The sequence below is a fragment of the Monodon monoceros genome, unplaced genomic scaffold (assembly GCF_005190385.1).
Source record: "Monodon monoceros isolate NGI ecotype Baffin Bay Population unplaced genomic scaffold, NGI_Narwhal_1 Super_Scaffold_20, whole genome shotgun sequence".
NCBI classification, from domain to species: domain Eukaryota; kingdom Metazoa; phylum Chordata; class Mammalia; order Artiodactyla; family Monodontidae; genus Monodon; species Monodon monoceros.
In genome coordinates, this window is record NW_021703777.1 from 73,243,809 (window position 1) to 73,259,004 (window position 15,196).

Below are 15,196 nucleotides of genomic sequence, written 5' to 3' on the forward strand. Positions count from 1 at the left end.
TCAACCATACAGATATTCTCTTAATGCCCGTTCGTGTCTTTTGGAAGAGCAGTATCAATTAGTGCAATTTTTATGTGTTGTCATTTTCTTCCCCAGGTAAACAGGCACCTTTAGTCATAAGAGGTGTCGCAGAAAAACATAATATGGTTTCCACACAGGGTAAGTTACAAAGTTAAGAAATAACCCATACTAACATAAGTTGTTAAATATTAAAGGTAAATCACCATCCACGTGTATTAATAAAGACCAAGGTTAACAAACTGTTTTCTAAGATAACTGTTCCAAATTAGCCTAAACATTGACATTTAGATATCCACTGAATGTCAATTTACTTCAATAAGGGGGGGGGGGGCCTGACAAACCCATGGATATCCAATCTCACCTATTTTATCTGATGTCTCTGATATCTTTTAGTATTTCAATAATATAGATATGAAAAGACTAAATTCAGCTATTTGACCTGCCTTAGGAAATGGGAATAGCTGATAAAAAGTGTTCTGATACACAATTTCAAGTTCTCTATATACACCATAATCTTTCAACTATTTATAGGAAGATAATCAGAAGTGGTAGTACTGCTGGTTTAACTCTGAGCAAAAAGAGAAGACAGTGGAAAATTTTAGTGTGGAGTTTTGTTTTCAAAGGGGTGGAGGTTTCATTCTGTCTGCTGAGAATAGCCTGAGTAAAGTCAGAAGCAGAAGGACAGGCTACTGTAACCGTCCAGGCAAGAGGCAATGCAACTTTGGACTAAGGTAGTAGTAATGAACTGCTGCTAAAATGTTGGCAGTTTCAACAACAGGATTTGCAGATTTCTCTGGTATAAAGGTACCAGAGAAAGAGGAAACAAGAATCATGATGAAGTTTTGGCCTTAGCAACTGCAAGGATGTAGCTGCCAAAACTAACATGGGGAAGAAGTAAATTTTGGGCTGGGGAAATAGTTCAGTTTCCAACATGTTTAAGTTTGAGATGTCCATTACATATTCAAGTATAGATGTTAAACAGGCAGCAGGACATGAGTCTAGAGTTCAGAAAATGTGAGTTGCAAGTATATAAACGGTGAAGTTATGAAATCAGATGAGCTCACCAAGGAAATGAGTATAGATGGAAAAAAGCAGACTTAGCCCTGAGGTATTCTCATGTACAAAGCTCCAGGAGATGAGGGAGGAACTAGTTGAGAAGTCTAGGAGTGGGAAAAGGAAGGGGAGAACAGAAGAACTGATGTCCTAGAAACCAAGTGAAAAAAAGGACAATGTCTCTAATACTGCAAATTTTCATTAATATCACTGAACAACAGAGCTATAAGGGGCCTTCGAGATGACTTTATAGATAAAAACATGGAGGCACAGAAATTCAATAAATTATGAAAAGTCACAAATCAAAAGAATGACAGAAGATAAAGTTAGGTCTAGTCCACAATGTTCAATGTTTAACAGTATGCAATACAGATCAAGAAACTGGATCCCAAGAGATGATCTACTGAGGGAGAGGCTTTACTCAGGTGTGCTATTAGAATGGAAAAACAAAACAAAACCAGCAACTCTTGTCTGTTTATCCAATTACTAAATATACCAAGTGACCCATATGCTAAATGCTGTCATCCTGTTTCAGCTTATTCAGGTTCATTTCTTTCCCTTTCTTAACAAATCAAACACGTAACTTATTGTCTTCTTCTACCCCAATGTCTTTTTATATCTCGTCTTGGTTGTTCAATCCATACTGTTAGAATATGCCAGGCTCTAATCTAAGAGAAATACATAAAACAACTCATTTACTCTTCTCAACAGCCCTATGAAATAGGTATTAACCCCCAATTTTTTCCAATAAGGAAACGAAGGCAAAAGACCGGGTAATTTACTCAAGACCACAAAAATGAGTAAATTGCAGAGCCACGATTTTAACCTAGTGGTTAAACACTATACTGCCAAGATAAAATCATACAAAACTCTGTACAAATGACGATACCACCTACAAAGGTACTTCTTAGAATCTTAGAACCTTAATCGCACTCAATTAATACGTTTTAACGTTTTTGTTGTCTACGTTCCATCCAAGTCAGAGCTGATTACTACAATACTTAAATTATTTTAGTCTTTCACAAATATCTTTCTGAGATAGCAAAAAATCAAATTTACCAAAACGACAAATAAAATCCAAGATTTTTCAAGATGGAAAGCTAGCATCTGACATTACCTAATAAATCACTATTTAAATATAGATTCCAATTTCAACTGTAACATATTTTCTCTTATGTACTTAAGAGACTTCATCTAGTTTTAAAATTATTGCCAAATAAAAGTATAATATATGCTTATGTTTTGAGGCAAGTACACATTTAACACTCTAAACAGTCTTAGAATTCATATGAGAGAGGGTTGAAGGTGAATTCAAAATCTCTTACCATTGATCTTTCAGGATATCCAAACAAATAGCCCCTGTGACGGAACTAATATTAGGATGCCATATTTTCGTGATAAACCGGACCTAGAATATAAAGCACATTTGAGTTTTAAAGTACAGAAGTAAAACATATATAGTTTAAGTAGAACTATAAGAAAATGAAATCCTCGAGCTAAAAAAAATGCTCATACTTACATCATTTTGCATAAGTGAAGGGAAGGGTGTAGGAGACAAAGCATTCAGTGAGCCAAATGCTATCAATGACATACATTCTTTTTAAACCTTTTAATAAATGCTCAAAGAAACCCAACAATTAACTAGGTGTTTATAAATTACCTAGCATAGTGTTAGAGGCTATGAGAAATTTAACATGGACTAAGATCCATTCAGGTAGATAAAGTAGTACAGAAAATCAAAATATAGATAGTAAATGGCAATTTTTCTAGAGTGAAGGGTGTAGAATAGGTTTGAAGGAAAAAGTAAGCAAAATCAGTACATGGAAACAGAAGTAGAAAGTGACTATAAGACTACTCCTGATTTTTTTGTAGCACTTTTTTTCTTAAATACTTTAAAAAAATTTTTGACAAATATTTAAAGGCCTACTATTCTTTGCCAGGCACTGAGGCTCAGAGTTTAAGAAATTTACCCAATATCAAGTAAGTAGTTTGCAACAGAAGATACAAACTCACACAATCTAATTTCAGATTCTGAGTGTACTTATTTAAGCATGAAAGAATAAGAAATCAACGGTGTGAAAATGCTAACTCTATCACATCACCTTGAAATGAAATCTACTTCATCAGCTCTTACTTATGAGCTTTTGGAGGAGGAAGAGGAGGAGGAGGAGGGGGGGGGAGAGGAAGGAGGAGGAGGGGGAGGGGGAGGAGGAGGAGGGGGAGGGGGGGGGGAGGAGGAGGGGGAGGAGGAGGAGGGGGAGGAGGAGGATGATGATGATGATTATACCTGACACATATATATGATAGTCATCTAGGTCAAAATTCTTTAACATTTAACAGATTAATTACTATGAACCAAGCTATGTTCTAGTACCTTGCAAAAATTAACTCATCAATATATGCTCTGTGATGAATTGGGAGACTGGGATTGACATTATACACTAATATGTATAAAATGGATAACTATTAAGAACCGACTGTATAAAAAAATAAAATTCAAAAAATATATATGCTCCAAATGTAAGCTATTTATGAAAAGAAGCTAAAAGAATTATCATGCTTCCACTTCTCTCCCTGTGACTTGTCTATACTATCTGTTCTTAATTCCTCACATATTCACTCACTAACTTACAAGCCATCTGAAAAAGCACTTCCATTCACCAATGACTTCAAAACACTTAAAACTAATGGAGACTTTCCACTCCTTGATCCTTTTAAATTCTTAAAATAACCTTACTGCTTTCAATGATATCTACTTCTTTCCATCCACAGAACACCATGTCTTTAAAGGAGACTATCATTCTTCACCTGGGTTACTGAACAGGTGACTTTACTTTATGACTTTACTGCCTTCAGTTTTCTTCCCTCCAATCCATTCTCCACACTGAAACCAGAGAGCCCTTTAAAACAAACCTGATTCATGTCACTATTCTACTTAAGGCCCTTTAACGACTTCTCATTCCGTTTATGTAAGCCCACACCGTTAAACTGATTCTAGCCTCGCTCTCAAATCTCACATCTACCCTACATTCAATACAAGTGCTCAACAAGTCATATTTTTTAAAAAAAATTTTTTTTTTGGACTCAGGGTCTTCATACATTTCTTCTTTCAATAACACACCTTGATATCCTCTTCTCCTGGCTAACTCCTACTTATCATTTAAGTTTCAGCTTCCATAATCACTTCTTCCTGACCTGTCCCATAGCACCCTGTACTTTCTCCTGTGTCACAGTACTTGATCACACTTCTATCATCTCTTTCTTATTTGCCTGGTCTTCTCTAAAACGCATGGTGTCTATCCTGCTTAGTAGAGCATTCCAAGCATCTAAAGTGCCTCACACTGAATGAATGTGCAATAATATTTATTATATATATATATTTTTGGTTTGTTTGTTTTAATATTTTGGTGATGCCAAATAGCATGTGGCATCTTAGTTCCCCGACCAGGGACTGAACCGTGCCCCCTGCACTGGAAATGCAGAGTCTTAACCACTGGACCACCAGGGAAGTCCCGAGGAAAACAGAATTTTAAATTACTACTGAAGATGTCAGAAGGTTTACAATTTAGGCAGATGATCTAAGGATGTGTGAATTGTTCTTGCTTTTTAAAGAAGAATCTTCAATACATGATTCTCTGAAGACTCTACATGAAAAACAAACATGCTTATATGCAGGACCAAGGAAATTATTAAACTATTTCTTTGTACTACAATCTACAGTTAGAAATAAATAACTTTGAATTTGCAGATAATCTAATAAAGAAATTAATTTTCAAGAGGCCACTCCATTATCTACCAGTACAGACGTAAGTAGCTGTTCTATAAGTAGTTCTTTGTCTGGTTTTACACTCTTTTATCTATTCCTCTCTTTGTCATTCTTTATCATCAACTATCTCCTTTCTTAGATTTTTCACTTCTTTCTCAACTCTTAATATTACCAATGGTAATCACATATACCCCATCATTCTACGCTCAATTCATATCCATTGTATTCATCACATTCTCCCAGAGTACCTATAGTACCGACCTATAGCAACAAAAATGTACAAAGAACTTGGAAGGGATGAAGTATAAAAGTAACAATACAAAGACATTTATTATGACCTACTTGAGTCATACTTGACTCAAATATGGGATGGTTTACAGTACTAAAATACTTATATGAATAACAATTCAAGTTTCCTTATTTTCACAAATGAAACTAATACTAGCACGTCTGGGTAACTTGACAACACTCATTAGCTTTGAGGAGCACTCAAAGAATTTAGAAACAAAAATCTTAACACTATGTACACAGTGTTACTAGACTGAAATAAAGGAAGGGGACGATTCTTAGGGGACGATTCTTAGTTATTTATATTGGTACACCATCATCAGTAATATTATCTCCTCCCACAGGATGCAACCTGTATTTATGCACTCTTTAGTTCAACAAATATTTTACCTTCCACCTCATGGTAGATGTGAGCTCTATTTCCATCAGGAATTTCCAGTTTCAAGCTTGGAACTCAAGGAAGTTACAATATTAAACCTGCTTTAACTAACTTATTGTACAAAATAAAATGCTATTTTATTTTAAATATGCATGTGCAGAAGGGAAGACTCATTGAAGGCTATTAGCATTGGTATTTATACTCAATTTCATATATAAAAGTACTTATAACACAAAGGAAAAAGAGGAAAATTCACAACCTAATCTCAAATAGTAAGTTCGACAAATCACTGAGCTAGAGTATTCCTAATTTAATGGGGTTTTCATTCGTAGAATATTATTACAACTTACTTTAAAAATAAAGTATGCGGCCAACAAACACATGAAAGAATGCTCAACATCATTAATCATTAGAGAAATGCAAATCAAAACTACAATGAGATATCATCTCACACCAGTCAGAATGGCCATCATCAAAAAATCTAGAAACAATAAATGCTGGAGAGGGTGTGGAGAAAAGGGAACACTCTTGCACTGCTGGTGGGAATGTGAATTGGTTCAGCCACTATGGAGAACAGTATGGAGGTTCCTTAAAAAACTACAAATAGAACTACCATATGACCCAGCAATCCCACTACTGGGCATATACCCTGAGAAAACCAAAATTCAAAAAGAGTCATGTACCAAAATGTTCATTGCAGCTCTATTTACAATAGCCCAGAGATGGAAACAACCTAAGTGCCCATCATCGGATGAATGGATGAAGAAGATGTGGCACATATATACAATGGAATATTACTCAGCCATAAAAAGAAACGAAATTGAGCTATTTGTAATGAGGTGGATAGACCTAGAGTCTGTCATACAGAGTGAAGTAAGTCAGAAAGAAAATGACAAATACCGTATGCTAACACATATATATGGAATTTAAGAAAAAAAAATGTCATGAAGAACCTAGGGGTAAGACAGGAATAAAGATGCAGACCTACTGGAGAACGGACTTGAGGATATGGGGAGGGGGAAGGGTGAGCTGTGACAGGACGAGGGAGAGTCATGGACATATACACACTAACAAACGTAGTAAGGTAGATAGCTAGTGGGAAGCAGCCGCATGGCACAGGGATATTGGCTCGGTGCTTTGTGACAGCCTGGAGGGGTGGGATAGGGAGGGTGGGAGGGAGGGAGACGCAAGAGGGAAGACATATGGGAACATATGTATATGTAAAACTGATTCACTTTGTTATAAAGCAGAAACTAACACACCATTGTAAAGCAATTATACCCCAATAAAGATGTTAAAAAAAAATAAATAAAGTATGCGGGCTTCCCTGGTGGTGCAGTGGTTAAGAATCTGCCTGCCAATGCAGGGGACATGGGTTCGAGCCCTGGTCCGGGAAGATCCCACATGCCGTGGAGCAACTAAGCCTGTGCACCACAACTACTGAGCCTGCGCTCTAGAGCCCGCGAGCCACAACTACTGAGCCCATGTGCCTAGAGTCCATGCTCTGCAACAAGAGAAGCCACCACAATGAGAAACCCGTGCACCACAATGAAGAGTAGCCCCTACTCGCCACAACTAGAGAAAGCCCACGTGCAGCAACGAAGACCCAATGAAGCCAAAAATAAATAAATAAAATAAAATAAATTTTATAAATAAAGTATGCATTGAATCAAACTTCTTCTATCCTATACTCAGCTGATTCAAAGATACATCTTCTCTGTTCAGAAGTAAACCTTCTGCTCTTCAGGTCAACAGTTTATTGCAGAGTAATAAAAAATACTCTGTAACCATGTTAAGATAAAGCAATGTAAGTTTTCAACTGGGTGCAATTTTAGCTGCACAGTAGTGAGAACATGACAGTTAACTTCAATACTTTTACCTCAGAAGGCTTAAAATTAAACCTGAGGCTACATATTAAACATATGTGAACATAATTATGCAAGAAATTTACACAAATATTCCCCACTCTTTCCATCATTATCTACCAAACAGTCAAAATTCAAATCTAATATAGTAAATATCTAGAACATATTTATCAACATTAATTAGCATCTACTCCAAAAGCTTACGGCCATAAATGGGAGGAGTACCATATTTAAAAGAATACTAAATTCCAAGTATAACTAACTGGTAGAAGCCAGAGGGAGACAAATGTGGGTTGACTGAAGGAAGACCTTTCTAAATCTTGAAGTTACTTCAACATGGTATGGCTGGAATTAAGACAGTAGTGGCCTGAAAAGCAACATGAACTAGTAGCAAAAACATCAGACAGACCTCAGTTCTTATGTTTTTAGTCCATTTTTCTTGCTTTTCTGAAAAAGGTGGGAGGAGGAAGTGTTAATAAAATAGTGATTTCAAAGATTAAATGAAATAATGTATCAAGTGCCTAAGACAGAACCAGAACTATGCAATCACTTTTGATTTACATTTATAGACTACAGAGGGAAATAAACACTTTTATTGAAACAATAATTTGCCCCCATTTAAAGTGCACAACTTCATGGTGGTTAGTACATTCACAGTTGTGCAACCATCACCAAAATCTAATTTTTGACCATTTCAACACCTCAAAAAGAAACTACAGGGACTTCCCCGGGGGTCCAGTGGTTAAGACTCCACACTCCCAATGCAGGGAGCCCAGGTTTGACCCCCGTCAGGGAACTAGATCCTGCAAGCCGCAACTAAGACCCGGCGCAGCAAAATAATTATTTATTTATTTATTTAAAAAACAACAACAACTGGGCTTCCCTGGTGGCGCAGTGGTTAAGAATCCACCTGCCAATGCAGGGGGCACGGGTTTGAGCCCTGGTCCGGGAAGATCCCACATGTCGTGGAGCAACTAAGCCTGTGCACCACAGCTACTGAGCCCGTGTGCTAGAACTACTGAAGCCCACACACCTAGAGCCCGTGCTCCACAACAAAAGAAGCCACCGCAATGAGAAGCCCGCGCACCACAATGAAGAGTAGCCCCCGCTCACTGCAACTACAGAAAGCCTGCTCACAGCAATGAAGATCCAACACAGCGAAAAAATGAATAAATAAAATAAATTAAAAATTAAAATAAACGAATTGTATTTCTATAAACTGTAAATAAACAATTTGAAAATGAATTAATTAAAAAAAAAAAAGAAACTACGTAACCAACAGCAGTCACTCCCCATTCCTCCACACTCCTCCAGCCCTAGGCAACCAGCAGTCTACTTTTTTTCCACTGTGATTTGCCTCTTCTAATGTTCATATAAATGAAATCATACAATGTGTGGCTTTTTGTGCCTGGCTTTTTCATTTAGCGTGATGTTTTGAAAGTTCATCTATTTTGTAGCACATATCAGCACTTTTATCACTTTTATAACCAAATGTGGTATGGATATACCACATTTAATTTTTCCATTGAGTTGATGGACATTTAGAGCACTTCCATTTTTTGGCAGTTATGAATAGTGCTGGTATGAACATTTGTGTGCAAGTTGTGTGGACATGTTTTCGTTTCTATTGAGTAGATATCTAGAAGTAGAACTGCTATGTGTTGTATGAAAGGAGAGAAGGTTAGCACTGCCCTCGACAAGGATGGAAGAAGCTCTCGGGCGTGACAACATGCATATGGTTAAGGCACTGACACCTACTTTGTGGCATCTAACCATTTTTTTTTTCAATAAAAAATAAATTTAAAAAAGAAATAAGTGTTGTAGAAGTAGAACTGCTAGGTCATAAGGTAACTCTACGTTTACCATTTTGACCAAAATATTTTTCAAAGCCAGCTCCAACACTTTACATTCCTACCAGTAATGTATGAGAATTTCAAATTAAAGAGGAAATTTAAGCATCAATGCTACTGTATTTTACAACGTTGCAGAGGGAAGCCAAAAGACTACTTCAAGAAGGGCCTCTTAGGGTGGTAGTCACTGGTTAATGCTAGCTAATATTTACAGCATGCTTAGTCTGTGCAGGCACTGTTCTAAGTATTGTATTTCACTGAATCTCAGGTACCATCAATTATTCAATACACCGTTATTTTATGTACCTTGAGAAAGAAAAAAACTCTGCCAATTAAGTTATAACATCTCATCCACTAAAAGATATATCCTGATTTCAGAGATGTTAAAAATATGAAAAAATATTTCATAGAATTATTGAAATATTGTTTTTTAAATGGACTACTCTTTTAATCTTAATAATCCTTTCAAAGGATTTTACAAATGAGGAAACACACAGTGGTTAGATAGCTTGCCTAAAATCAAGAAGCCAGTTAAATGCCAGAAGTAAGATTTGAACTGTGGTTGATTATTTTTGTTCTTGGTAGAGTCATATTGACCGTTTCAGAGATTTTGCCCTTACTCCTTCCTCATTAGAAACAAGAAGTAGAGCACAGTGGGCCTTATAGGATCTAGTTTCTATTTAACCTCTAAGCCTCAGTTCCCTCATTCATTAAGACTGTTATGAAGACTTTCAGGAAAGGCATATAAAATTCCTAGCACAAAACAAGTGACAACTGCTACTATCATTATTTAATAGTAAAAATATAGTGGTTGAGAGCAGTCTCTCTTGAGATCTTTTCTTTCTTCCCTCATTTCCATTAAAATTTTTTTAGGCTTTGAGGTCATCCTTATCTCGAAACATTTTAAAATCCTCTTTTCTTAAATTTACAGTATTCTATAATTAAAGTAACCTCAAGTGACTACTACTCATTCTAATGATAACACTGACAACCAAGATTACCTAGTGGAGGGTAACTAGGGTAAGGATGAAAATTAAGTCACAAATGTAAGATGAAAGCTTAATAGTGGTCATCTCCAAGTGGTCATACTGGAAAAGAAAAAATGTTCTTTTAATTCTTCACTCTTCAAATTTCTACAATAGGGGCTTCCCTAGTGGTGCAGTGGTTAAGAATCCGCCTGCCAATGCAGGGGACACAGGTTCAAGCCCTGGTCCGGGAAGATCCCACATGCCGCGGAGCACCTAAGCCCATGCACCACAACTACTGAGGCTGCGCTCTGGGGCCCACGAGCCACAACTACTGAAGCCCGTGCACCCAGAGCCCATGCTCCGCAACAAGAGAAGCCACCACAGTGGGAAGCCCATGCGCCACAATGAAGGGTAACCCTGCTTGCCACAAGTAGAGAAAGCCCACGCGCAGCAACAAAGACCCAACACAGCCAAAAATAAAATAAATAAATTTATTAAAAAAAAAAATTTCTACAACAAACACAAACTACTTTTATAAAAGGCAAAAAAAAAAAAAAAAAAATCAACCAGGCTTAAAAGGTAGAAACAACCAAAATGTCCATCGATGGTTAAAGGGATAAACAAAATGTGGTGGGTATGTACAAGGGAATACTATTAAGCCTTAAAAAGGAATGGCATTCTGCCACAACTTATAATATGGATGAACCTTAAAGATATTATACTAAGTGAAATGAGCCAGGTACAGAAGGACAAAAGTCATATGGTTCCACTTAAATGAGGTACCTAGGGTAGGAAAAATTCATAGAGAAAAAATATAACAGTGGTTACCAGCATGGAATACCAGGGAGTTATTGTTTAGTAGGGGAGATGAAAATGTTCTGGAAATGGATGGTGGTGATACACGGAAAACAATGTGAATGTGCTTAAGTGCCACTAGACTGCACACTTAAAAATGGTTAAAATAGTAAATTTTATGTTATGTATACTTTACCACAATTTAAAAACATCAACCAGGCTTATCAGAAAATAGATATACATAAACAACAGAATAACAGGCACCTCAAACTGGTAGGTGACTCAACTTCACCCTGGAACTTCCACTGCTGTGTCTATTCTTAAATGGGGGACAACCAGTAGGCTGAATGAATGAATTCTGGAACATTTTCTGAGTGACTACTATCATATGCTCAAGGGACACTATACTTTCAGGAGCCATAGAAAATACAAAGGTGTATTAAGCCATGGTCTTTGACCTCAGGAGCACAAAAGCTAGTGAAAGATACATATCCCCAAATAATACAATACATTAACTGGTACTGTAATTGTGGTGGTACTATATAAATTATATAAAATGCTATTGGGAGTAGAGGGAGAAACATTTTGACAGGCACAGCGTAATGGAGAAAGTGATACTTTACCTAGACCTCAAAAGAAAAGTAGAATTTTAAATGATAGGGACAATGGTTCAAATGAAAATGACAGGGAAGTGTGAAAGAATAAGCATTAACCTACAAACAGCAAATAATCTAGGCTGGAGAAAAAGAGACTCATATTGTGGGTGAGGGCAGCAGAAGATTAGGATGGAAAAAAAGACTAAGGTCAGGTTACAGGAGCTTTTAAATGCCCAGCTAAGGAGTTCAGACTATTAACAAGGAAAGAAAAGAAACATGATCAAAACTGCACTGTAGGAAGATTTATAGAACAGCAGTGCAAAGAATGAATCGTATGGCAAAGATGAAAGGGTGATCAAATAATAGGCAAAACAGGCGCAGTAATAAAGCTGAATGCCTAAACTAAAATGGTGATGATAGCAAAAGTAAAGACATAAAGGAAGCAATTCAGTCAAAAAGTAAGTTTAGGTTAGTTCCCCTTGTTATACACAATCCTAGATTATTCTGTTTCCTCTTTTAACATTCATCACAGTTGCAATGATTTGTTCATTTTTTCCCCCCACTAGAACATGAGCTCCATGAAAGCAAGGACAGCAGTGTAAGTCTTACTTATTGCTATATTGGCACAAAGTACTCAAATAATTGTTGAATAAAGTCAGAGTACTCTCTTCCCTAAAAAATATACTTCTCTGAAGCAAATAAGGACTTGTATAAGGATTCTCTAAATTTGGGAACACTATAAGTTTTTCCAGACCCAGAATTTAAGCCGTTGTCAGATACACATCCTATTCCTGTCTAAAGTTATTACTAGCTGCCTCTGAGTAAGCTTACTTTTCATTCTAATTCCAGAAGCAAACCATCTGTCATTACCTGACATCTTGTCCATGCTAAATTTACACAGTAAACAACTAAAACATTTGTAATTTTAATAAACACTAAAGTATATATTAATTAAACGAGCCAAGAAAAGTTCAGGCACAAAAATAGGCTTACAATACCTTAGGGGGATTAAATGGATATGTTTCTGGTATTTTAATCTCTAGTTGATATCTTCCTCCTAAAAAATGGGGAAAACAGAAAGTTAACAGTGCTGCTCACCTCAAATATGTAAAGCCAAATATAGTGATAGAACTTTTCAAAACATATACTATTTTATAGTCAATTACAACAGATTCATTTTAAAGCTGAAACCCAAAAAGTAAATAAACAAAAGCACTAGTTTTTAATTTAAAGGTTATTTAAAGCATACAGAATACCCATTTTAAACAACTGATATTAGTTTATCAGTGAATAATTGGAGAGATGGATGAATACATTAAATCCACAGACGATCCAATGCCAAAGACTTCACTGGAACAATTACGTAGCACAGGTTCCATCTCCTTTTGTTTCCTTTAGTCCACACTGATAAGAGTTGCTAAATAACAGGAAAAAATGGAAAGAAAAAAGGAAAAGAAGAAAAAAAGAAAGAAGATAGGGAAGTATAAAGGCATAGGTGGTACACATAAAAAGGATACACAGATTACGCCAAAAACTGAAAAATCTACTTCTAGCTGGTTCTCTCAAATGCAACAATGTCCCAAAGTTTTAATCTGGGACATTAAATTAAATGCCAACACTTCTTGTTAAAATTTAAAAAACAAAATTCAATAGTAAGACAAGAGTCAGGAATAAAGACAAAAACCTAGTCTCTTCCTGTAAATGGGTATACAAAGAGACTGTTCTAACCAGTAACATATAAACAGTAGGCAACATTCCATTTTAGTCTGAAGTTATCTTGAGCAACTAGCAGCTAAATAAGTTTTTTTTTTTAAGCTTATCTAGCTTCCCATAACTAGGATATTAAAGGGGGAGGATAACTGCTTCTCAGGAAACTCTGAAGGGGGAATCTTGCACTGGATGGCAGACTGGATTTGAATCCTAACTCTACGGAACCTTCCAATTCTAAGATTTTATGATCCATTACCAAAGAATATTTATCATTCCAAAATACAGCAAATAAAACTGAGCTAGCGAAATATTTATATATGAAACTATGCCTGGGATTTGCTTCAAAATAATCAAGGGATGAATTACATCAAAGACTGGCCAAGAAATGACAGTTATTAAAGCTGGCTGATGAGTGCCTGGAGGTTTTTGCCTTCTGTATATATCTGAAATTTTCCATAATAAAAAGTAATAAAACAAAAACAGTAATTGTGCTCTAGGAACGCTACTGACTTCAAAATTCCGTACACTCAATTCTCAGTATATCCTGCCACTTCCTTCATTGTTAGAACAGATGAATGTGGATCTAAGAAAAAAACAAAAGAGCAATTCACTTGGTACCACTTTCTTCAAGCCCTTTTGGTGCCAATTCTTCTTTTCTTGCTTATTCCTTTTAATAGAATCCCATACTGACTAATGCACAAGCTGAACTAGATGCCTGAAGCACATAGAATACAGCAGCAGTGAAATATAAAGGAAAGAAGTCAAAAAAAAAAGAAACAAAAAAAGACAGGTAAGAGAAGAGTACCTCAAGAAATTTTTGTGTATACAGAGATAACTGTTTATATTCAGAGCTATAAATGCTAGCTTCAAATATAGGTATAATAAATTTAGCCTGAGTAATGTGTACATTCTTCTTTTTCATTCCTATGAATCTTACTTTTTTCATTAAATTCCAAATTACTGTCTCTATAACCTTTCATATAAAGTTTTTCCTTCTTGAATGTCCAAAACAATCTCTTAGGAGCAGTGTGAGAGCCCTGAAATACTATATAAATAATGCTGGACCCTAGAGTCCCCCAAATCCTATTTCTACTCCATATGCTATTGGTATGCTCTGTCTTGCATTATTTGACAACTTCAATATATAATCAATACAGCATTAACCACAGCATTATTTGATATATATCAGAGTAACACAACTAAGGGAGCTTTATGATAACTACATTATTATTATCATAACAGTTTTCACTATAAAACATTTACTTCTTGAAGAACAGCTTTTACTACTACACATTTATAATCTTTAAATGTGGAAGGGATGAATTTTTCAAAAAATACCAAGAATGATTCCATAAATTTAAAACAACTCTTAGGTACAAAGCCTCAAGAACTAAATTGTTCCTCTGCCACTGAGCCGTTAAGGCAAAAGAAGAAAACATGTACAATATGGTCATTTTAACTCAATCTGATTACTTTTAACACTACATAAAATAGCTACCTGATTTCTTAATGATGTTATTAACAATTTAACATTCCACACGTAAACTTTTGCCCTGGCTATTGAGATAAAACAACAACAACAACAAAAACCCTCAAAAAAAAAATCCCTCAAAATTTAGCAAGAGTCCTGAGATAAATATTAGCAAAATATTTTACCCCTGTTCGTATTTCAAAAAAAGTATCTAAGTTTATGCCCTCGAATGTGCTTTTCTTAAACAAAATGAACAACTTCAATAGTTTTATGATAAAAAGAATACAATTTAAGTTTATCTACTTCAAATATATACCCAAGAAGCATATTAAAACTAATCTTATCAAACATTAATGTCTCATTTAGTGGCAGCAGCAGACATAAGCACTTAAAAATGACCAAACTTGTTTCTAACTAATGAATATGGTATAGTT

General features: G+C 35.8%; 1 protein-coding gene and 1 non-coding gene across 2 annotated transcripts in view; one reads left to right on the forward strand and one right to left on the reverse strand.

The window, feature by feature from the left end:
- Window positions 1-15,196, reverse strand: part of UBE2K (ubiquitin conjugating enzyme E2 K) — a 77,605-nt gene that overhangs the window by 19,551 nt on the left and 42,858 nt on the right. The window contains exons 3-4 of the mRNA XM_029234871.1: window positions 12,580-12,638; window positions 2,400-2,482 (exon numbers count right to left, since the gene is read on the reverse strand). Of these exons, the coding sequence (XP_029090704.1) occupies window positions 2,400-2,482; window positions 12,580-12,638 (142 nt within the window). The remainder of the gene's footprint in view (window positions 1-2,399; window positions 2,483-12,579; window positions 12,639-15,196) is intronic.
- On the forward strand, window positions 9,031-9,156 carry LOC114903292. Its single transcript, XR_003795683.1, has one exon. It is a non-coding gene; the product is annotated as a U6atac minor spliceosomal RNA (small nuclear RNA).